General features: G+C 31.1%; 2 protein-coding genes across 2 annotated transcripts; both read left to right on the forward strand.

Moving 5' to 3' along the window:
* Positions 1 to 1074: 1074 nt before the first annotated feature.
* LOC100883588 (uncharacterized) lies at positions 1075 to 9120 on the forward strand. Its single transcript, XM_012286618.2, has 3 exons — positions 1075 to 1229; positions 4309 to 4399; positions 4745 to 9120. The coding sequence occupies exons 1-3, from the start codon at positions 1218 to 1220 to the stop codon at positions 5743 to 5745; spliced, it is 1104 nt and encodes a 367-aa protein (XP_012142008.2). The 5' UTR covers positions 1075 to 1217; the 3' UTR covers positions 5746 to 9120.
* Positions 9121 to 11857: 2737 nt separating this feature from the next.
* On the forward strand, positions 11858 to 23380 carry LOC100883474 (uncharacterized). Its single transcript, XM_076533180.1, has 6 exons — positions 11858 to 11989; positions 16592 to 16721; positions 16980 to 17240; positions 18474 to 18729; positions 19583 to 19891; positions 20677 to 23380. The coding sequence occupies exons 1-6, from the start codon at positions 11978 to 11980 to the stop codon at positions 21356 to 21358; spliced, it is 1650 nt and encodes a 549-aa protein (XP_076389295.1). The 5' UTR covers positions 11858 to 11977; the 3' UTR covers positions 21359 to 23380.
* Positions 23381 to 26551: the final 3171 nt, after the last annotated feature.

Genomic DNA, 26551 nt, shown 5'->3' on the forward strand with positions numbered 1-26551 from the left:
GTAAGTTCCTTGAGACAGAGAAAGTATCCAGTAAAGATACACGTGTGTGCTGAAGTAAATTAGAAGAAATCTGCCGTATATCGTAAATCAAGCGTTAAGAAAAAATACTAATCGACGCCATTACCTCCGGCGTGTCAATGTACTGATCATATTTTTCAAAGTATAGTAGGACTTTTGCAAAATCTGTATAGGCTTAGTACTGTAACTTGAAAGTTTTGGAATTCACTAACTTTCATGTTTGCTAATTTTCTAAATTATTTGTTGGAACTTTTTATTTTTCAAATTTTAAGATTTTGGGATTTTCAAATTTTCAGATTTTTGGATGGTTAAATTTGCAGATTTTCAATTCTTCAATTTTTCAACTTTTCAACTTTTCAACTTTTCAACTTTTCAACTTTTCAACTTTTCAACTTTTCAACTTTTCAACTTTTCAACTTTTCAACTTTTCAACTTTTCAACTTTTCAACTTTTCAACTTTTCAACTTTTCAACTTTTCAACTTTTCAACCTTTCAACCTTTCAACCTTTCAACTTTTCAACTTTTCAACTTTTCAACTTTTCAACTTTTCAACTTTTCAACTTTTCAACTCTTCAACTCTTCAACTCTTCAACTCTTCAACTCTTCAACTCTTCAACTCTTCAACTCTTCATTTGTTCATTTGTTCAATTCTCAAATTTTCAAAATCTCTGCATTTCCAAATTTCTTCTATTTTATAAAACAATAATTTTCTAACAACCTTTCAACTTTCCTCCCTATTCAAAGAAGACTAATGTACCCGACTGATTCATCCATGTAATTTTTCACCGAACGATACTCACCTCGACTTTTTGCACCTATTTAAGACTACACTGACAACATGCATCGCAAAATAATCAACGAATCCCGCGCCGATCAATAATGCGTTAAGAAACTCTTTGGTTCTGCGAGGCAATCTCGAACACCTCGGCAGCTTCCTAGATCGGCTTTGTAAGCGGGTTGCGCCAGCAACGCATTCTTGCAATCGACCACGATAATATCCCGAGGGCCTCGTCGGTTCGCTCGTTACCCAGAGGCAGAATTACTTTAAAAGTAGGTAGCCACCGTCCGTCTGCTTGGCCGACCAATTACACCGGGGCGACTACGAGTATATAGAAGAGCAACCGAGGCCCTGTTGGCTGATTTCCGCTCGTACACCCGTGAATCGAACATCCACCATCGTCGTCTTCACTCTGCCAACCATGAGATTTCTAGTGAGTGTGAACTCCCCTTCAAACTTATTCGAACGATATGGACCTGTCGCTTTATTAGGGGTTGAATTTTAGTGCTGATTTTTCCTTGCTTTAGTGAGTGATTAGTGCTGTGAGGGGTGTCAGTGATCAATCGCCTTGTTGACGAGTGCTGAATGGCTCTGTTTGAAATTTTTTAACACTCAAAGTACATGGATTATGCATTTACTTGGATGTAATTCTTGATCCTTCATTGTTTAAAGTAATATATGTTTTTGTCAAATAATAATTGTACGAAGGAAATTTTTGCGTTTACTTTTATTTGTTTTTGTCTTGATCAGGTATTATGTGATTGCTTGAAGTAACTGTTGAACTTACAACACGTACTATTTCATAGCACATTGAAAGTTTAATGGGACTCATAAAAGAGGACTTTTATGGGATGAGACTTTGTATTGTAAGAAAAAGTTAAGAAGGGAAAGTTATGAAAGGATTGTTATTCGAAATTTATATTAGAGAAGAAAAAGTTAATTTATTTTTACATTTCTAGATGTTTAGAAATTGATCTTAATTTATCTGTGCAAAAGTTGGTCTTAATTAATCTGTTTGAAAGTTGATCCTAATTAATCTGTAGTAAAGGTGATGCTAATTAATTAGTTTCAAAATTGATCTTAATTGATCTATTCGAAAGTTGATCCTAGTTAATCTGTTCAAAAATTGATCTCAATATATTTATTTAAAAATTGATCTTAAGATATTTATTTAAAAATTGATCTTAATACATCTGTTTAAAAATTGATCTCAATTAATCTCTTCAAAAATTCATCTTAATATATCTCTTAAAAAATTGATCTTGATATATTTCTTCAAAAATTGATCTCTTTTTTGTTTTAAAAATTGACCTCAATTAACCTATTCAAAAATTGATCCTACTTAACTTGTCCAAAAATTGATCTCAATTAATCTCTACAAAAATTAAACCTTATACAACCCTTAAAAAATTGACATTAATTTACCTGTCTCCTTAAAAATGTTTCGTTATTTAATATAATATTAAAAAAAAAATTAAAGAATGCAGGGAGAATTAGAAGGTAAATAATGTAAAAAGAAAGTAGATGTTATGGACAAATTTTTAATAGAGAGTCTCAAATATTTTAATAGGTTTTTAATAAGAGTTTCATATCTACGTTTATATAACATTCTTTTGTTATATTTCCTAGTAGAACATAACAACAAGGCTTGATTATTTAACTTTAGACAGCTTGCATGATGATAAGAGTGTTAGCTTCGTTACTGAGAAGTGTATTTTTTAACGCTTTCTTAGCACAGTTATGTTACTTTCAACGCAGCAATTGTTTGTGCGTTGCATATATTTGATCACTTATTATTTAATGTCAGTCTATTATTTCCTTCATGTACTCTATTTTTAAGTGTCTTTAAATTGTTACAAAATTAACTAATTTCATTTTAGGGAAAATTTTTATTAATAATTGTTTAGTAATTTTTATTTCGTTACAAATATAACAAAAGTAAATTACAGTTTGTATATAATAAACAAAATTTTAGTTTATACATATAAGTATTTATTACTATATGTATATCTTATTATATTTATTATTATACGTATATATAATAATTATTATTATATGTATGTATTACTATATTTATTACTACATGTATTTTATTATTATTTAGAGACTACGTACAAACTAAAATTAAGTTCATAATAATTATATTAAGTTCAAATATAAATTACACAAAAACATTTAATTTTGAAATTTTAATTTTGAATTCTGCACAAAATTCTTTTCACCAAAATATAATTTGTATTAAAATTTACAATATTATATTATGAAAATGTTTACTGAACATTCAACTCTAAATTCTTCATCCACTAGTAATACATTGATTATTTAACAGTTCAAGGTTTGATTCACTCATGCATGCTTGTACTTGGCAATACTGGCATACGCCTTTTCATGCTTTTAACGATACGTAAATGAAACTACCTTTGCATAAAATTTCAGTCATTAGAAACTATAAATAGAAGTGTGGAATTAAAATAGTTTCTACACAAATTGAAACTAAAATTTTGTGAATTTAAAAATGGGATTATTTGATTTGCTTCAAAATGAAGTAACTTTAGTAAAATGGGTTCCATTTGATTGAAATTGGTGTCATTCTTTTGGTACCAAAATGGAGTCATTTTATTGAAAGGGGTGTCCTTTTATTCATATCAAAATGGAGTCATTTTACAAAATGGATGCTCTTTTAGTAAAATGGATGTATTTTTATTAATATCAAAATGGAGTTATTTTACAAAATGGATATCATTTTATTAAAATGTTTGTTCTTTTATTAAAATGGATGTCCCTTTGTTAATATCAAAATGTAGTCATGTTACAAAATGGATGTCCTTATATCAATATCAAAATGTAGTCATTTTACAAAATGGATGTCATTCTATTAGCATTAAAACCAGCATTAATCAAAATATTTTATCAATATCAAAATTATACTATTTAGAACAAAGCTATCACTTTCAATCCCTCTACTCTCAAACAAGAAAGATTGCATCAAATTTTACCCAGCAACCAATGCAAGATCAAGATTACAAGATCAAGTTCTACATAGTTGAAAACTAATGGAACCCCCTGCCGAGCCAGCAATTAATCAACTACACGTGTTGATTCGTTCCAACAGTTTCCAACAATGCACCCCAGTTACGAAACGGAAATTCTTCTAATTCATTCACTGAAATTACCCTGCAATTCCCACAGTTGTTAAGAAATAACTCCATACGGTTCAAGTATGGTCTTAATGTTATGATAATTCCAGTACCATGGAAGGAAGTGAAACGTTACGGTGCATTATAAAGTCCGATTGATGGTTAGCTTTGTAACACGGTCGGCGAAGTAACGGGATAAAAGCGGAAACGTAGTCAAATGTTTTAGCAAAACGTTTGTACGAATTCTCTTCCGCGTGTCTTCGATCTCTGTTTCTTCGCAGCTGCAGACTTCACTTTCTAACGGATTCTATTACATCGTTGTCCATTCAGGGTTCTCATGGTAATTCATTTACAATTCGCCTGATCTGTTTACAGATTTTGCTGATCGTTTCCATGGTGGCGCAACTCAATGCGCAGCGCGCTGCTCGAACGCCTCAGGCTCAAATCAGGTATCAAGATCCCAATGGTGAGTAAATAATTATTCGAGGATCACTGAAATTATTCAGAAAACCAACCACTCCAGAATTATTGAAATTACTCAATCCAATCATTATTGTCTCTTTAAAGATTACTCTTCAACAAACTTTACATTTAAGAGTGCAATCGAAGAGTGCGATAATGAAGAAACTAATTTTTCAGGAGCTTTAAAATTTTTCTTAATAAATATTAAAATGTAAATCAAATTTTTATATGATTGCAAACATTCAAGATTACTGTCAGAAATTAAATTTGCACATTTTGAACCACTTTCATAATTTTTCATTTCCTCGATTTCTTTTATTATACAACTGAAGCTTGATACATCTTACAGGTCTAAAGGTGGACTGGAAGCTGTTCTCTCCACAAACGCAGTTGCGTTCTCAACTCAGCGGATCACATCCCCAAAGTCAGCGCGCTGTCCAGCAACAGCAACAGCAACAGCAACAGTACTTGCACCAGCAACAGCAACAGCAACAGCAACAGTACTTGCACCAGCAACAGCAACAGCAACAGCAGACACAGCCTCAACAGTCTCAGTTGGTACAGTACGAGTCCGACCAAGTGCACCGATATTTGCAGCCCCAAACGCCAGACCCCGGTCAAGTGCAGTACAAGTACGTGCAGCCTCAGACCCCAGCACCCGACCAGCAGCAGTACAGCCAGTACATCCAAACGCAAGTGCAGTCAGAGGCTCCCGACCCCCAATACACGTATCCGCAGCATCAAGTGTCCGAAGAACAACCAGAGCAGAATCAGATACAGTATAAACCGTACTCGAACGTGCCGTCACACGCGAAGCAAGTGATTCTAGAAAATTACAAGCCGCGTCCTTATGCGGAGCAGTCTGCCTCTCACTACTCGTCGAACGTGGTAGCCCCTCAACAATTAGCAAACGGAGAACTGCCTCAGTACGAAACCTACGAGCAGATAGAGCAACAAAAGTCTCGTAGAGATTACGCGGATAATGGGTATCGAGGCAAGATTGTCTACAGAGACGAATACGAGCAGCAACAGCAGCAGTATGCACAGCAGGTGGACCATGTGAATGTGCCCATAGAGAACCTTCCTGTTCCACCTCCGCAGAAGCTGGTTTTCCAGAAGGACATGCCTAAGGAGATACAGCAGTTGTTGCAGTTCCAGGCTGAGTTACCTTATAACGTGATCGCGAATTCGATTAGCAATAAACCGAAGACCGTTTTCGTGCCCAAACCACTGCCGTCGGAGTCCAAAGGACCGTACAGTTATCGCAGCAAGATTTATTATCTGAATAATAATCGGTACGAACAGGATTTTGAGAATACTAAGCCTGTTCAGGAGGAACAGGGTCATTGAGAGGTGGACTGAGAGGTTGTGGACTTTGCCGAGGTTGGAAATGTTTGAGGAAGATCGAAGTTGAGGGAAACGTAGAAGTTATAATTTGTTTTAAGGTTGCTTGTTAATAGGATTTTGTGCAATCTCTGTAAGATGTCTGTTGAAGGCGTTAAAACTTCATTTGAAAGATTAAGATTAAGCTTTTTTTCTGTAAGACTCAATTCTTCAGAATCAATTTAAGAACTTAAATTCTTTGCTATAGTGCACTGATTCTTTCATTGAACAGTAAGGACATTTGTTCGTTTTGTGTCACGAATGTTTGTGAATTTTAAATTAAACTGAATGTTCAGAATAGATGTGTGACGTTGGAATTATGTCCAGTTGAATTATTAGTTAATTTATGTTAAAAATTGCAATAAATTGAATCATGTCGAATTGAATAAGGTTAATTGAGCGTTCATAGCATTAGAACATTGTTAAGTTTGAGTAGCAAAAGAACACTTGTGTGTAAATTTTGTCGAAGACAGAATTGACTTTCGCTTAATCCTCCACAGTAAAAACTGCTATTTGTCTCGTTTTTAATAACGACACTTAACTAACAAAGAGCCTTCCTGTTACATAAGAGAACATAACCTATAAAGCTGGAAGTATTACAATTACCGCGTGAGCAGACATTGTGCAGTAAAAACCTTGCAATTATGCGTTTTACGTAAAATGAAAGACCAGTGACAGGCTACGTATTTATTACTAAATGTTACAAAACATTATTTATTAAATAATAGTAGTAACTTCATCAAATAATAGTAACCTCAAATTAAGTTAAAAATTGTCAGTGAAATTTTTAAAGCTAAAGTTTGAAAGTTATATATTACTAAAACGATTAAAATTTCTAAAAATTATTGAAATAAAAAGTTAGGTTGAAACAGTGGTTCTCAAACTGTGCACTTTGACAGTAAACATGGAAGAAATTTAATGCGAAATTTTACTACTTCAGTTTCCCTCAAACTCTCAACTTTCTCTGTAAAATAGAAAAATTAAATAATTACCTTTCTCGCTTCAAGGTGTCGAGATAGCGAAGTTTCTGGGTTATAAACTCATTTTTGTACTGTTAAGCCGCACGAAATATTTAGTACTTTGCTCTGTGTTAATATCACTTTAGATTTAATCGTCTGTTTAACTCTTTTCTGTAAACGGGTAATATCTGTTACCTTCTGACTTCGATGTTGTTAAATGCAACGAAGATTTCTAACATTCTGTATTAAAATGTTATTGTACATTTATTGTAAAGCATATTTGTATTTTTAGAGTAAGATTTTTAAGTTATTGGACACGAAATGGTCTTCGTAGAAAGTCGATACGTAAATTTCTTAAAAATAATGTTTATCAAAATGTATATTAAATTGTTTATACTTGAAAAATAGAATTGTTCAAAATGATATATTTTAATTATTACTATTAAAGCATATTTATTACTATCAAATTAAAATACTTCATTTTGAAGTTACGTACCTTTTGATCAACTTGTCGCTATTGGTTTGTTGTATTTTAACTAAATATTGTATTAAATTATCTGTAACTGTTGATACAATGTCTATTAATTATATTTTCATGAGAAGCTCATTATTATAATTAATAGGCAATCATTTTGTATCAATTAAAATTATTGAGCTCTGAAATATATTCAAGTTGAAATTTTTAATTTTGAGTAAGAAGTTTTCACTCAGAAATTTTGACGGAAATTTAGTCAACATTTTTTACAAAATTTTAGTAAAAAATTTGGACAACAATTTAGTCAAAAATTTGAACAAAAATTTAGTCAAAAATTTAATTAAAATTCTTGACAAGAATTCAGTAAAAAATTTGGACAAAAATTTAATAAAAATTTTTACAGTAATTCAGTCAAAAATTTTGACAATAATTTAGTAAAATATGTTGACAAAAATTTAATCAAAATTCTTGACAAAAATTCAGTAAAAAATTTGAACAAGAATTTACTAAAAAGTTTTGGTAAAAACTCAAAACTTTTCAGACCAAAAATTGTGAAGTCGTTGAGGTAATAAATATACATATAAATTTTTTGTACGGAAACCATTACATGTCCAATAACTTACAAGTCCTTCCGGGATAAGCGTTCGCAAATCGTCGACAACTTATTTTACCACAGCCGTGCTAATTGACCATGCTTCCAATAAAAGTTCGATGTTATGTACAGAAAGAAAAAAAAGAGAAACTGTTATAATTACGATCCATTTTCCCCGCAAAAAGCGTAATTAATCCACGAAGTTAAATCCCGCGATTCAAAGTGAAAGAAAGTACTTTCCATTTCATCAGATCTTCCACGTGAACAAATAAATTATTCAAATTATTTTCCCCCCCCAGCGCCACGAGCCTCATTCACTGCTTCCATAACACACAACTTTTTGCCTGGCGGTGAGTGACTGGAAACAACGTGAGCGGAACTTCCGGCGTAAAAGTATCTCACAAGTCTCTCGGTTACGAAATGGTTATCGATCTGTCGAACACCACTTCCGAGGTGAATTTATTAAAAACATTCTCTCACGAGGATCGCGATTTGCTCGACTATGTAGCAGCTGATAAATCTTCTTATTTGGTCTTAAGGTAGAAAGTTCGATGGTTTCCACCTTTCTAATAAAGACGCATGTTTGATCGGTGATAATGGAAAGCGATATGTCGATTACACATCGACAGACGGAAAGTAAAACCGTTTGTTTGCTGCTGTATGATGATATCTGCTGCGGAACTGGAATCGTGAATCAGTTTATGATTATGAGGCAATCGAGATTCTTTGACTACCGGTTTATTAATTAACGAAGAAAATATCACAGATCTTTTTACATATATTTTACATTTTTTACAAAAGTTTTACATTATTGCAATGAATTTTTGGAAGTAAATTTTTTCGATAACGATTGCAGTAGATTTTTATTCGATGTCGATATGATGTGGAGCGAAGCAATTTTTCGTTTTCTAATTTTTTAAATAAAATTTGCGGAAATGAAGGGATCTTCTGAAAATTACAATCTATTTTTGATGGTAATTATTGTGCTATACTCATTTACAGAATTATTTACGAAATGAGTATAGATTTCCACACATTCGTTTCTGATGTATGCATATGTGATTTTTTTATTCGAATAAAATTGAGAATTGTAAGATTTATAAATTGTTACAATCAGAGGGTAGTTTTAATAAATCCAAATTAAAGAATAATAGTGGATGTTAATTTATGAATTTAGAACCCAATACTTCGATTTTAGGTTAGGTCCAAATAGGTCTCGATGAAATGTACCGTCGATTAAATTGATGTATTTAAGTTTCTTAAGAAATTTGAATTTTTGTAATTGAGTCGAATAAATTATACTAAATAAATCAAAAGATATCTGTTGTTAAATAACACTGTCCAATACAGTAACATCAAATACAATACTGTAGTGTAACATTAATGTATGTTCATAAGAATACACTTTTCATTACAATTTTTGTATAATAATTTTTAGTAGAAATAATTTTCAAGAATTACTAATAAGAAATTTTTAATAGCAATTATCAAACAATATAATGAATAAATTATACCAAAATTGATAGTCACATTAAACGCAGTAAATAATAGAAACTAACAATTATTAGTATTGTTTCTCTTAATAATATAAGAGTGTATCTACAAAAATACTATTAAATGGATGATACAAATTTTTATTGAAATTAATCAAATCCTTTCCTTCGTAAGTTTATGTAAATTTTTAAACTTCTCGAATATAGTATAACATATAGGTAAAACAGCGTTGTAATGTGTGTGTGTCCACTATTCTTTTGCAATGGTTACCTAAGTTTAGCATAAATGCATTAATCGATGCACACGATCGCACTGTAACCTTTGAATGCGTTGTGCATGGGAAACGCGTCTTTAAATCGCATTCTTGACGAAGGCTTCAACATACACTAAAGATGCAATCGAGTACTGTTTTACATGTAACGAGAGGTCGTATAATGTAGAGATTCGCATCAAGTAACGCTTAGTATTGCTTTCATTAATTCTTGAAATATATTGAAAACAGGTAACTGTATGCAATTTCTTATTCTAACTGCAAGTCAATTTTTACAAGTTACATTTTCTTATTAATTTTCTTTTAGCGAAAGATGAATATTGAATTTTGAAGAATTCGAGGATAGTTTGTTATTTTGGAAAAATTAATACAACATTAATTTTATAAATTTGTAGTGCAATTGTTCTTTTGGGAGTAGCCTTCTTTTGATAAAGAAAAATTAGATACATAAAATATTAGGAGTACCGAAAAGTAATAAAAATTTTGTTTGCTGGCGAAAAATATTTATTTATTAAAGAAATCTTAAATCAACAAAATAATTTCCATCACTTTCTAACACTTTTTGCCAACGTAAAGGCAATTATTTCCTTCTTAAAAAAAGTCCTTCGATTTTTCATAGGAAAACTTTGAAATCATCGAAGAAATTTTGATTACTTTTCGGTACCCCTAATAATTTGGATAATTTAATGGAAAATTGAGATTATGCTACTAACTGAATGGAGAAGAGAAAGCTTGTTTAATGAACTTGCACGTGAATTTATTATAGGAAACTTAGTAACTGCCTTATTTTTTGCCGTTTACTATTAAAGTGGAGCGAACTTATTTTCTTCATGATCGTCAGTTAACGTGTAATCTAAAAATTTATGTTCAATAACAATCAAAATGATGAACAGTTAAATTTTCTTGATGAAATAGAATTGTACTATTTTTAAATCATGTATTTAAACTTCAGAATTAAATATAGAAAATTATTATTCAATAATTTCTGTTAATTGAAATGTTTCATTTGGATAACTCTCGTTACTTTAACTACTATTATTTAAAAAGAAATTAGAAACTTATTAGATTCTTAAGTTTACATATAAATATTTCAATTAATGTTTAAATGCTAATAAGATTGTTTCTTATTCATAACGAATTGAATTACACACAAATCGCGTGCTAAAAACTGAAATGCATCACAGAGAGAGCCTGCAAGACTTATTTCCTTTACATTCCCTTTCGTTTTTCGTTCTCTCCAACTATGAGAATCTTTCGTAAACTCGACAAGAATTGATTATTTGACCGCCATATTGGAATTGAGAATTTTATTAGAAAGCCGAACCGAATTTTTAAATTCGAACCTCGAATCGCTTCACAAAATTTCGAAACACGGAACTCGAAACTCTCGAAACTTGAAGTGATTTTGTTTCTGAATATCTTATTTTGAGACCGATGTCGACAAAATTTAAGCTCGCATCGCTCTGCAGTTCTACAATCACGATCGAGTGTCGATCCGCTTGTATCCTCAAAAACGAAAACTAATCGCCGAGCATTCGCAAAGCATCAGCACTGAATATTCGGGATACGACACGCGAATCAAATATTCGAGGCACACTGCGATTCTTCGTTCGTTGATTTCATACGTTTCCTTATCTGCCCTTCGAGAGTTTCGAATCACGATAAAAGTGCAAAATTTCGAATCCTCGAAACTCGAAACTCTTGTTTCTAGGGGTTGTAAGATTTCAACGTTTCGGGAAACAAAAATTGAACATTTGTTTTCGACCACGATATGTCAATCGAACCCGAAACTTTCCTGATTTCTCCTAAATTTAACATTTGCTCTTAACACCATTTTTAGGTAATTTTACGAAATATTAATATTGTATAGAGTTTAAGTTTAGTTCCCCCAAATTGCAGTTGCTGAAGGGTTAAATTCAGGGTCGCTTCAACCAGATGTGATTCACTCATGCTAAATCGTTACATTGAACAGAATTTTTTATCGTTAAAAGCCCATTGGTTGTGCAGTCTTGATGATTCGTGAGGGCGAAGTTAAGGGAAAAGTTCGACGCAATTATGGCCGAAAGGGTGAAGAGCAGCGAGTGTTGTGTATCTCGCAAAGTTGAACCAGATATTAAGAGTAAATTCATGTTACGACTGAAATTTTGTTGTGTTTCTAGGAGTTTTGAGGAAGTCATCACTGTAAAGGGCACGAAGGGATCGGTGTGCATAGAGCAGTCACCGTTGACAGTGAAACCATGGTACAGTGATGGGGAATCGTTCGAGGTGGTAGAGGTGGTAAGAGTAGTCACATCCCCGTCGTCGAAAGGCACCTTTTACGTAGCCGCCTATAAAGTTATTCCGGTGACCGCGCGACCGCCTCAGATACACTCCACCCTTGAACGCATCGAGCAGCTAGCTTTCTCACCATGAATTTGTTGGTAAGTCAATATTTTCATTTCCGTGTTTCGCGAAATTATAGTTATTACATGCTCAGTGGAAAGAAAACTATTCCATTAACATTTTTAACAAATATTTTATATTTTGAAAGTGATAAATGACAAGCACTTACGATCTTATTCAAGATACAAATAAAAGTTTGCAAATATTTTATGCGCTCAAAATGATAAATGGACAGCACTTATCTTGGGATATTAATTACTCGAACAAAGAGAAAATAGTTGCAAATATTTTATATACTAAAAGTGATAAATGAGACTTACGTGATTTTGTTTGAACAAAGAAATGTTATAAATATTTTATGTGCTGAAAGTTATGAATGAGTAACACTTATGCGCTTTTGTTTAGGATAAAACGAAGGAAATTTGTAAATATTTGACGTGCTGAAAGTGATAAATCACTTGCGTGATCTTGCTGAGAATATTCATTACTTGAACAAAGGATAGTAATTTAGAAATCACTTGCAAATTGAAAATGATAAATGAGATATGTGATCTTGTTAGGAATCATTGGAATAAAGAAAAGAGTAATTAGACACAGTATTAAATGATGTATTACTTGAGAAATAATAAATTGTTTCTATTGTCATTAATTTTTATCGGCGGTTAATTGAATTGCATTTTTTAGTATTATATGTTTCATAGCAGGGTTGTTGAATTTTAATTTATTTCACTTTATAGGTAATTTGTATTAATCAATATTTACTACGGTGAATACCATAGTATATTATGTTAGATTATGTATATTGTGTTACAATTGATATGAAGTTTGTGAAAGGAATATTTAGGGGTAGATTTGACAAATGAGTTCAAAATTAATTTATTGTGGAATACGTCGTGCTTCCTGTTTGTGCATTTTGCATTAATAGAATAGTAATTTATCTAAGTTAATATTCAGAAAATCTCGAATCGATTGATTAAATTTATCATAAAATTTCTTTTTAAAACTATTAAGCTATTAAGTTGACACGTTCCTTATTTCCAAAAGCGAGTTAACATTTTTCACTCGACGTAAAGTTAAAAAATACTCAAATGGGCAACATAATTTCATAAGCTGCAATTATTACGTTGTAACAATCTCATTGATAATAAGACAGGTCGTTACAGCAAATTTATTTCTTTATGATTACTGAGCGTCATATGTCTACTGTAAAATGTCACGCTTTCTCACGTTACGATGTGAAGTATACCATAAAATCATCTGTATTAGGCAAGAGTGCAATCTTATACAAGTATTCGCAATTTTGTTCATTGTATACAATTATTTGTAATTTTTTAAAAATTTATAGAGTGTGTTATAAGTACAAGTTATCCTCAGAATATCCTGAAACATACTTGATCTAAAATTAATAGACATCTGTAACAAATAAACAGAAAATTTCTTGTAAAATAATTTATGTAGCTAAATAATGCACACTTACTTTCAAATTAAAAATAAAGTGTAAAATTTATTACATACTTATTTTCTACTTATTTAAGTAAATACTGAAGATTCACATAACCTATACAACCATTCTTAAAGGTAATAAAGTGTACAATAAGAAAAAACAATATAATAAAGTACAATAAAGGTATAAAGTCTACAATAAAGTGTAAAATTTATTACATATTTATTTTTTAGTTATTTAAGTAATTACTGAAGCTTCACATAACCTATAAAACCATTCTTCATATCAAAAAATGTGACAAATATTTCTACAAAGGCACAAAATTTTTAACATCAAATGTGACATCCGAAATAATTTTAACTATCTGGTAGTCTCAGTGTGAACTATTTACAGTGTTTATCATTCTTAATATTAGTTAAACATATTTTTATATAATATAATATATGAAAAACATTAGTTGAACAGTGCAGTGTCTTCGAGTAACTCCTATGCATCACTTTCATTAAATGTGAATACTCCTTGCATCACTTTCAATTTTGATAGAAGGACATTTGTGGACAAGTTGAACCCATAATTCGAATTCTCCTTCTTTTTCGATCGAAAGATCGAGTCAGGCGTGTCTTGTTGGCTAATTTATATTTCACTTTCTACCGGTGAGCGTATAATTCCCGTAACGGTGTGCTTGATCGTTACACTTAGTCCAGGTTTCCAGATACGTTTCGTTGCTTTTTCTTACAGCTAACTTGGAATGTTAGACGAAAGATTCCAACGTCACCTTTCCCGATTACGGAAACTGCGGCTTCTGATCGAACACGCGTAACTTTCCCTCCAACTGCGATTTTGTTGGTCTGGAATTCGACTTTGAGATAATTGGTACTTTATTACGAATTTGCATATTCACCATGCATTTTAAAAACTAAAATTAAAAAGTGAAAATTAAACAGAACTTTAGAAATAACATTTTCTAAATTTTACCTAAATATCTGAATTTTTAGTACAAGAATATTTATTTGAAGTATATTATTTTCTGTAAAATATGAAATTAGATACTTCAGTATATTTTTCTTAAGTTTGTAAAATTTGTCAATAAACTTATTTTAAATTCCCAAGAAATTGATATACAAAATGAAATCTTGCCTAAGAAAATAAAAAATTAGAAATGAAATATCAGAATGTTAATAACAGTTACAAAAATGTTAAATATTTCATTCACGTTGCTAGCAATAAATATTTAATTGAATGTACGTTGAAAATGACGCAACGAATAGATTACACGATTTCCTCTTTAGCATAATCAGATGGTACAAGGTGCATGTACTTCCATGTAGAGAATGCAGTTAAACCTCGACAAACTGCTTGAAAAACGGAACTGATTAAGCAGTATTCGGATCGTATAATTAATTTAATTAACCCTAATGATTAAGTTTGCCTTTCGTAGTTTCACAGAACTGTACTTTCTCCACTGTAATTGTGTTAGATTTGAATACATCTCATTAGAAGATTTTAATTAGCATGGAAGTAATTTAAACTTTGATAGCTAATGCTAATAGATAGCTATAAATCTTGATTTATAATTATTTTCTGAGCAAACTTGAAATTTTATAAAAATTTGTTGGAAGTTAAAATGTATAATAGATTGAAAATATTAATTTGGAAATATTCACACGATTTTTGGAAATATTTTTACGCTGTTCTAGAGATATATTAGGTTCGTGATTACTAAGAATATGGCCTCAAAGTTGCAACTTTCCCTCATAGATATATTGCACTGTTCGTGAAATACAATTCCATATAAACACATAAACCACACACGAGTAATAGTTACTATCACTATATCGAGCTCTGCCATTCTAGACTAAAATAGTGCGTTACGTAATTTAACCCCGAAGTTCGACATAACCTAAATCTTCCGAGATTTCACTTTCAATGTTGTTCGAATTGTGCTTCTTATTATTACTCGATAAAATTAAGTTAAAATTATGGTTGGAATGTTCATTTTTTTATTATAATTTCGTCGACCATAATTTTAAAATAATATTTGCGATTATTCGAATTTTTAATACTTGCAATTATTCGTGATTTTTAATATTTGCAATTATTCATAATTTTTAATGTTTGCAATTATTTGTAATTTTTAATATTTGCAATCATTTGTAATTTTTAACATTTGCAATCATTTGTAATTTTTAATATTTGCAATTATCCATAATTTTTAATATTTGCAATCATTTGTAGTTTTTAATATTTGCAATCATTCATAATTTTTAACATTTGCAATCATTCGTAATTTTTAATATTTGCAATCATTTGTACTTTTTAATATTTGCAATCATTTCTAATTTTTAATATTTGCAATCATGCATAATTTTTAACATTTGCAATTATTTGTAATTTTTAATACTTGCAATTATTCCTAATTTCAAATATTTCTAAATATTCATAATTTCAACAACGACGATTTTATTAATACTCTGATACCAGTATCTCGAAAGTTCTATCTCTTTAATCGAACGTGTAACTCATTCTAAAAATCTGAACTCTAACTGGTATGTCCAGTACCATGAACTTATGCAATAATCCTGACTTTGTTTTATTTATGGTTGAACTCGAAATTCAATCCAAGAGAGATTAAAGGGAATGTTCCTTGAGCCACTTAGAAAATATTGAAAATATTTTTTGTTTATATAGAAACTTTCACTTATGTTTTCTACATTAGTTAATACTAAAAATAGGATTTTAGATATTATGTTACTTAAGCAATACGTTGGAAACAAATAATTACGAAATGACACAGTTTCATTTAATTGAAGTTAATTATTTTTAATTATTCCTTAGGTTACATTACTTAGGTTGTATTAGGTTGTTAATAAAATTCAGTGGCTGCAGACATTGAGTCATTCAAAATAAAAACTAATTGAACATTCTAAATGAATTGCTCTATGTACAAATAAATAATCAAGTATTAGTAATAACGCTATTGACTATTATACTTACGAAAATAAATTTTAAATTTCTTACTTTTAATTTCTGTAAATTATTCGATTTTTTAGAAATTCACGTCGTCTGCAGAAAAACACCCATATATTTTTCATCTCATTTATTTTTAATTGAAAACTTCATACATAACGTTAATTATTGAACCAGACACATAAATAGAAAATAATTTTATCTGAGTACAAATGATTGTATTTTACAGGTCATACTGCTAATAGCACTTCCCATGTGCATAGCACAATTTTCAATACAAGGACCTAGTGACGGGAACCGAGTCGCCCAGGGTCTAACAATACAGGAAGGGAAAGGAGTTCAATACACAGAACAAAGTGGTAAAAGATAGATATGTGTTACCGATACGACCAGAAAAATCTTCGAGTATAATGTATCTCTCTATATTTGCAATCCATACTTATAATTAGATTTCCTTATTCATCTAATTAGAAGTTTTGCTTATTAATTACTTGTTAAATCCGTGGCACATTTAGAAATGTTCAACAAAGTAACCATTTATTTAAACTCGAAGTACAATTTTAAATTATCAGTTAATCAATTTTTATTACAAGCTTTTTTAAATTTTTGTTCTGTAGAACCAGTGAACGGTGGTTTCACAATTCAAGGCGCCTCAGATGGTCACTCGAACGTTCAAAGTGGCAATGATGGCCATACAAATTTCAATATTCGGGGTTCCACTGATGGTGGAGCAGAAAGGTACAATTTCCAGGGAGCTACTACTGGACAATATAATATTCAGGGAGCATCGGATGGACACAGTCAGCCACAGTCGATCATTCGAAGTTCATATGATCCTAGCTCTTCTGCTAAATCTCTTCAATACAATGATCCCAGCGGTAAATATCAATTTAACATTAAATATAACATATGTAATTTTAATTAAATGGAGAACTTGAATAATAGAATTTAAATTAGTTCAGAAAGTTAATTGGTCTCATTAAAATTTAACAATAAAATTGATACATGTGGTGTACATATGTGGTATATGTGATATATGTGATATATGTGGTACATATGATGCATGTAGTACATGTGGTATATGTGGTATATGTTACATATGTAATACATGTGATGAATGTAGTATATGTGATACAGGTAATACATGTGGCATATGTGACATATGTGATACATGTGGTATATGTAGTATATATGATACATACAATACATGTGATATATGTGATATATGTTGCATATGTAATACATGTAATAAATGTAGTATATGTTATACATGCAATATATGTGATATATGTGATAAATGTTGTATATGTAATACATGTGATAAATGTAGTATATGTAATACATGTAATACATGTGGCATATGTGACATATGTGACATATGTGATATATGTGGTATATGTGATACATGCAATACATGTGGCATATGTGACACATGTGATATACCTAGTATATGTGGTATATGTTATACACGTGGTATATGTAATATTTGTGTTACATGTGGTATACAATGTGATACATGTAGCATATGTGATACATATGTCATACACGTGATACATCATTTGAAAAGCAAATAATGTTATACATAAAAAATTTTCAATGTCCAATTAATGATACATTCAAGACAATTTTACTTTGGATCAAACTATACAATATAGTCAAAACCAATAATGTTTGCTTCCAACTTAAGATCAAAGTGCACTAAGTTTTTATAATGTCAAAGGTAAACCTCGAGAAAGTTCCCGAAGTTTGAAATGCAATTTGCATAGCATTGAACCAATTGTACATTAGCATACGATATTATATCATATCAGACCATTAAATCGCATAATCAAACTTGTCGATCCAGTTATCTGAAATCAAGTCACATACTTTCCGCATTATATTTAACAGTATTCATTATCTATTTTACGTTTCGTATTACTAAAAATTTTAAGTCCGAATAATTCGTATATTTAGTTCAAACTAGAACTGTCCACACTTTCCGTTCGAACGCAAGCCGGTTCCGTGTTTCTAAACTTAAGAACCAGTTTATGCTGCAATTTCGTCATTCCAACGTTCCAGACAGTTTGAACTGTCGATTAAAAGTAAACTTGAAATTTTACTGTCGAAAGGATCAAGGGTGAGCTGGAGATCGTACGATCGTCAATCATTGCCAGGGCCACAACAGCAATATTCGGAGGCAACGATTCCAGTTAGACAGCGACAACGACCTCATCCACAACGGCAACCACAACCGCAAGCTCTACCGCAGCCTGAACCAGCTCAGCTACCATCGAAAAGTTTGGATAGCGCACCGCAGTACATTAAACAACTACTGGAGTTCCAGACCCAACTTCCATATGTGAACATCATTCCTGAACCGTTTAGGTGCAATTCAATTTTCTTTTTTCTACTGATAGTCATTAGACAGAAGCTGAATTTGCTGCTCAAGATTTTAGTGGGTGATAAAATTAAAAAAAGATGGTAAAATTAAACTTGCTAGAATTAATAGTTAACTTGGGATTAGTAATGAACTAGTTAAAATTATTATTTAGTTGATTAAGATTAATGATCAACTACTTCAAATTATTATATCAGTGGTAAAAGTTCAGATTAATGGTAAAACACTTGGCTGTTCAAAATTAATTTTTATAACTAAATGTCAAGGTACTATTTTGGTATGAAGGTACCATTCAGTTCATCACAAATATGGTAAAACAGTTGGCTGTTCAAAATTAATTTTGATAACTAAATATCAAGGTACCATTTAGGTATTAAGACATCATTTAGTTCACCACAAATATGGTAAAACACTTGGCTGCTCAAAATTAATTTTGATAACTAAATATCAAGGTACCATTTAGGTAGTAAGGCATCATTTAGTTCACCACAAATATGGTAAAACACTTGGCTGTTCAAAATTAATTTTGATAACTAAATATCAAGGTACCATCTAGGTAGCAAGGCATCATTTAGTTCATCACAAATATGGTAAAACACTTGGCTGTTCAAAATTAATTTTGACAACTAAATATCAAGATATCATTTAGGTATCAATGCATCATTTAGTTCATCAGAAATAAAATTCAATTACTAAGATTTAATCAACCATAACTTTTTGGTGGGTATATTCACAAATATAGTATAAAGGGTTAAGCTTATGCTATCTTTATTTTTGATATTAGAAAAAAACAATGCATATTAGAGTTAACAATATTTGATGAATAATTTAATATTACAGGTACGATGCGTTAGTGACAGCACAGGGAGAAACTCAAGGTAATCAACCGGTTCAATACCAACGCCAGGAACAGGAAGCTCCAGAACCACGGCGTCCATCTTACCGCGGGAAACCACGTGGTCCACCCAGACACAGAAGGCAAGCGCCAGAGCACAGACCGGAAGGTGTGCCGCAACAAAGCCGCAGACTTTCGCAACCGCCTCCTGAACCTCAGTACAGATATTCAACAAACTTGCCTCCATCGCTCGAGCAGATCTTAAAATTCCAGGCTCAGACGCCTTACATTAATGTTATTCCTGAGCAGTTTAGGTGAGATGTCCCTTAAATTGCATTTTAGGCAAAAGGCAATGTTAAATTTGATGAATTTTGAATTTTGATAACTGTTATGAATTTTGAGGACTTTCTTTTTATTTATTTCTTGTGGGTAAAATATTTGTAGTTGAGGTTTAATAAATTTTTAAAGAAGTAAAATGTGGGATTTGTGAGTTTGGGAATGTGGGGGTTGAGGATTTGGGAAGTTGGGAAATTTTGTACTTTGGAGATTTGAGAATTGAGGATTTGGGAAGTTGGAAAATTTTGTACTTTGGAGATTTGAGAATTGAGGATTTGGGAAGTTGGGAAATTTTGTACTTTGGAGATTTGAGAATTGAGGGATCTTGGAATTTTGGAAATTTGAAGGAAAATTTAGATTGCTGGGAATTTTATATACTTGAGTAATTTGACAACTAGATAATTTGTGAAGTTGCGAGTTTCAGACAAATTTAGATCGCTGGAAATTTATGAATTTAAGTCACTTGAACAATGTGGAATTTGCAAAGTTGGGAGTTTCACGAAAATTTTTTAAACTTGACTAATTTGACAACCTGCAATGTTTGGGGTTTCAGAAAAATTTAGATCGTTGAAAATTTATAAACTTGAGTCCCTTGAGCAATGTGAAAATTTGCAAAGTTAGAAGTTTGAGAAAAATATAAATCGCTGGTTAAACTTGACTAATCTAATTTAACAATTAGTCAACTGAAAGTCTTGGAGCTTAAACCATTTAGAAATTAATGTCCACTAGTACAATCAAAATAATTAAAATTTTGTATTCTTAGATTCAATCCGGAGCCATCAATAAGGGAGCAACAGCAGCAAGTGGAAAGTCATTACAAGGATCTCCTCAGCCGACAACCAACAGAACCAGTGGTGCAAGCAGCATCCTTCGGACGAGCCTCGACTCGAGCTCAACCTTCAGAGCCAGCTCCCGAGTATTCCCGACAAAGAAGACAAGCACACCAGCAACGACCACAACCCCAACAGCTTCCAGCAGAGCCTCGTCCACAATACTCAACCAACATTCCACCCCAAATTCAGAGCCTGCTGAAGTACCAAGCTCAAATTCCGTACAACATCATAGCTAACCAAATCACTTATCGCCCTGAGAAGCCCTACGTGCCTCAACCTGTTCAATCGCAACCTTCGCAACAATCTCAGTACGAAGCTCAGCAAGCGCAGTACGAACCTCAGCAAGCACAGTATCAAGCTCAGTACCAACCTCAGCAAGCTCAGTACCAACCTCAGCAGGCTCAGTACCAACCTCAGCAAGCTCAGTATCAACCAGCAGCTCAGTACCAACCTCAGAGTGCTGAGTACCAACCGCAGTACCAGACTCAGGCTGACCAATATCAGGGTCAATCGACTGGTTACAATCAGCAGTACTCCAGTCAGATACAGTACCCAGCTGGGTACCAACAGTCTGGAAACGAAGTTCGTCCTGTCACTGAAAATCAGTACTGATGATCAGGAACAGATGATTGTTTATATTTTTTTTCTTGCTTAATTCGATGTTTTAATTTGTTTTTAATCGATCAGTTAGGTTATATCGGTACGTGTTTTTGCGTGTCGCATGTTATGTGTTAGATGAGATTGTTAAATGCCAGAGTGAGGATCTTTGGAATTTTTAAGTTTGCCGAGTAATATTAATTTTAGAGTTTTGGTTTTTTCTTTTATTTATGTAGTTCTGTTAAAGTCGCATTGGTTCTTGTGGAAGATGTAGTGATGGGTTTAAGCATTGTAAAAGCATTCTTTCCTTTTTTGGCTTGGTGAAAAAGTTCGTTTGAAATCTTGGAAATTTCGTTTGAAGCTTGAAAAGTAGGCTAATGCTGTTTTTTTAGTTTATATATTCAATTTATTGTTTAAAATTATAGTGTGGTAGCAATTATATAGAAGATTATTATAATTGATCTTCTACTAAAATTACTGAAAATTATTATTTATGGGAAAAGTCACTGATAACCTTCATGACAATGTGCTACTTAAGAAGTTACAGATAAATGCTATTTTTTAAAATTCTAATATTAATTTCAAGCTGGAAATATCAAGATCTTATTAATAGAAACATAAATCAATTTCAGTATTTAAAAAATCGATGATAAAGAACATTAATTGGTTTCCAGATAACAACAGTTGGTATTAGAAAGCTAACAGACTTTCAGTCGGTACTACTTGCTACATATAGTATATTTGCTACATATACGATTGCTAAAGATGGCCTTGCGTTTAATTTACTGAGAATTGATTTTCTATTTCCTGGCAGACTTTCGACTTTCTTTTATACTAAAATTGACCGTGCAAATTTTTAAACAAAATAGACAGTCTAAAATTTAGAAAATGAAAATGAGGAAGGGGGTAAAATTAAATTTAAATTATTGTTGCATCACAAAACAAAACCATATGATTGACATACTTAATCAATGGGTATTAATTTTACTTTAATCATGCTGAATCTTTAATCAAGATTCTGGGAGCAATTCTCTTCTTTGTGGCATTTAACAATTTTGTAGAGAAAATGAATGAAATGTTTGTCATGTTTCTTATCAACATGCGACACGCTTTGAGTGATATGTAATTAGGGAGAAATCGACGTTCTTGCTGTGATTTTTTTCATATCAAACAAAATTCATATTTTTTGTCAATTTTTATACATTTTTTTATATTTAGATTATGTTTACATGTACGTGTCTGAATATTATTTTAAACAAATCAATTTTGAAGATTTAAAAAAATTTGTATATTTAAATTTTAAGGAATTTTAGAGAATGCTAAAGAATTTTCAATATTTTGAGTTCTCATAAGATAACTGAAAATTAATTGAAAATCGATAATAACAGCAAAGAACATAAATGAAAGGATTTTCTCATTTGCTTCGAACGAGTACATGAACTAATATTTATTGCAACAGATTGTTTTCTATTTTGTTACAATGTAGTTATCATCGCTAAAAATCCTATAAAAATATTCAAATTTAACATTAATATTTAATGATAAAATTGAAAACATTAACTTTGAACTTTGTACTGTTTCATTATTCACTAAAAGTTGCAAGTCGAACAGGAAAATGTTTTGCGTAAAAAAGAAAACAGAAGGAAAATCAACGAACGCAAATTCATTCGTCAATTATTTCCATTTGTTCAATAATTTCACTTACGATTTTCACGTTTAAGTAAAATCGCTCTCAAGTTTTGTTGTAGAAATCAAAAGAGGTTGCGACTTTCCTTCACTTTCCTTCTCTCAAACACCGGAACCGGAACTCTACTATAATCAGAACAAAACCTGCTCGATATTTCACGTAACGAAGAAAACTCGGAAACTTCTGTGTTAGAAATTATGAATACCTTCCGGGAACTAATTGCCAGCAATGAAAGAAGGAACAAGATCAAAGCAATTCGCGAAACAATGTTTCCGAAGCACCGTATATTTATCTGTTTTTATACTTTTTATACTTCCACGTTTTCCAATAAAACATCTGTAACCAACAAACGTCTCCATTAATCGTTTCAATATTTCACATAACGTTTCAATGTTAACATTAATTCAACGAAGCTCACAAGTCAAGTTCAAAGTTTCAATTAACCTACATTTCAACATAATTGTTACACATAAAACGTAACAAGATTTCCTAACTCAAATCACCAGTTTTAATTTGTACAGTAGCTTTAATTAAAGACGTATAATTATGTCAGTTAAAACCGCTAGACATGCTAAGTCTAGTTCTACTTTCACTCCTTTTCCCTAGTTAATCATTGAACTTAATCGACTCCAGAAAATTACGCTCGAATTAACTTTCAACATTGTTTCAAAGCTCGATACTTTCTTCAAAGTATCTTCTTGGATGTTTAAACGAAAGCGATCATTTTGCACGGTGGGAAATCAGGAAGTGGAACGGTGAAGGTGGAACATTAAGGTCAGTCGTTCTTGCAAAGCGTGCGCCAGTTAAAATGGCGTTTTTATGAAATAGAAAATGTCCTCGCGAAACAGTGCACTTTGCGCGATATATTAATGCGGTCAACTTAGGAATACGGAAGTGACCGATGTATATGCTTCCTGCAAACGGTGACTATACCGTTACGTGACTAGAAATACATGTTTTATCAACATGCACAGACATTGACTTGTGATTTATGTCCGCGTCAATATCGGATTTCTGATCCGATAGAATTCTGCTCGATAACTTTCTTGCTTGATTAAATTCTGTTCTGTAAACTCTTTCTTTTTTATTTGACAAACTTTATTTTCTTGTTGGATAAATTTCTTTTTTTTATTACTGTTAAATACTCATTTCTTCTTTGTTTCTTTTTAATCTGAATAAAAATTTTATTTCTTGTCTTTTAAAATTTCTTGTGCTTTATAAAAGTACAACTTAATATTTTTGTATATGATTTACTTATTTTGTAACGTATTTACTTAGTATTTTTGTAACTGAACGTTGGAAAATAAATGTACTTTGAAATGCTGTCAAGTTGGTTTAATGATGACGAGAAAATGGCCGAATTAGCAGATTGAACTATCGTGTGAAAATTAAGTAAATTAGATTTTACCTTTAAAAATTCAGAGATTTAGAAATTTGGAAATTCAAAAACTTGGAAATTTAATAATTTAAAAAAATAGAAATACAGGAATTTCTTAATTCTAAATTTTCTTATGGAGGACTAATTATACCTGTCACTCAACAGGCTCAGTACATAAAAATATTTTACATGAAAACTAGTTTCTTTCACTAAATAATCAGAGCTAGTTCATGATAAAAATTTATTATCGGTAGTTTTATCGTTCACACTTTTTGCTGGATTTAAATAAATGTAATGTACTAGAAATTATTTATTTACCAAAACTTTATAAAAAAAAAATGTAACTCTTGTACTTATACTACAATCATCAACTGTTATTATACTAATGGTAGTCCTTAGTTGAAACTAATAGTAATCCTTAGTTGAAACTAATAGTAGTCTTTAGTTTGATTATGAAACTTCAATTAGTTTGATTAGGAAATTATTGACTTTTGTCAGCAATTATCACACGATTATCTACAAACTGAAAAATGTAGATGTAGTTCTTCTTTTTCGTAAAATAAGTAGTTCTGTAGCTATTCGACACGAGCTTTCTAAGTCCGATAGTTAATTATAGTTTCGTACTTGTCTAAGCAAATTCCAAAGTAGGTGGTCAAATGCGTTCAAAAAAGGAAAAAGTCGATCAGACAACTTTCACGTAACTTTAAGTTAATCTCTGATATAATAGGTATTAAGGAAAAGTGGTTCTGGTTTTCTCTCAATGCAACAAGGTTTTTATTTTACAAGTTTGATCGGAAGACATATCTCTACATTTTTAATAACGACTAGAAAATTGTTTTAATAATTTCCTCATTCAATTGTAAAAATTTTTATTTATGTGCACTTATGTATTTTCAAAGATTTTTGTTTTATTCTTTTTATATACTCAGATTGATTTCTAAATTTTTTAAATACTTTCCTTATTTAATTATACAAATTTTTATTTATGTCCACTTATATACTTTTGAAAATTTTTTTATTTTATATTTTTTATATAATCAAATTAATTTCTCATATTATTTTACAGTAATTAAAAAGTAACACAAAATCCCAGACACAAAAAGTCGACATTTTCTCACATTTTTTAATACTTCTTCATTTTCTTTTCTATAAAGTTGCAACATATATTCAAAAATGAAACGTTTGAAATAAAAGTTAAAATTCTTCACAGCTAGTTAATTTTTTCCTATAATGTAATGTAATTACCCGTTCACGTAGAACGTTTCACAAAACCAATTCACGCAACTTTAGTTATGCACTTTCATTGAGAAAAAGAAAACAAATGTTATTCCCTTTAAGACTGAATATTTACTTTTACCACATTCATCTACAAAAGGAACATCATATATGGCCTCGTTCTTACGAATAAATTATGTTTTTAGAATTAATGGAGATATTCAGGTGCTCTCAGAAACGTAACTGATTTTATGTAATATGACATAACATAATAACTGGATTAGGTTACATAATTGAAGTATTGCTTTGACCGTAGCTTATCTTTTTTGGTTTTGCTATTTTATTTTTTTTCATATCTTTAGAGTGGCACTTAGAAATTTTACAAGTGTGGTTCACCAAGATATGGTTTTTCGAACAAATTTTTTTACAGCAAGTTTTGAAAAGAAATTACTTTTTTGAGAGCAACTTATGGTTCTATTCGAACGAAAGACTATAAATAATGTTTAACGAAAGACTTATAAATATAGTTTCTAAATGATAAAAGTTGGAATAAACCTTCAATAAGAAATTACTTATAACTTCTTATAAATTGTAATATTCATATGAAGATTATTAGAATGAAGCTTCAAATTAAGTTGAAAACAATGTGTAACTTTGATCTTAAGAATATATGATAGAATAAAATACAATCCAATACAAAACTCACGATGACCACAAAATCATAATCCAATAAAAATACAAAAATTACCATTTTTCTCGTATATAACTTTTAAGTTAAATGTTAATATATAAAATTTACCAAATTATCTCATAACTCGAAGGACACCTCAACTCAGTATCCCATCACAAAGATTGATCCCATACGAAACAATTCTCAAAATAAAAAGCATCGACTTCTACTTTTTCGCCAGACTTTCTACCACACATC

This window comes from Megachile rotundata, chromosome 7 (assembly GCF_050947335.1).
Source record: "Megachile rotundata isolate GNS110a chromosome 7, iyMegRotu1, whole genome shotgun sequence".
NCBI lineage: Eukaryota > Metazoa > Arthropoda > Insecta > Hymenoptera > Megachilidae > Megachile > Megachile rotundata.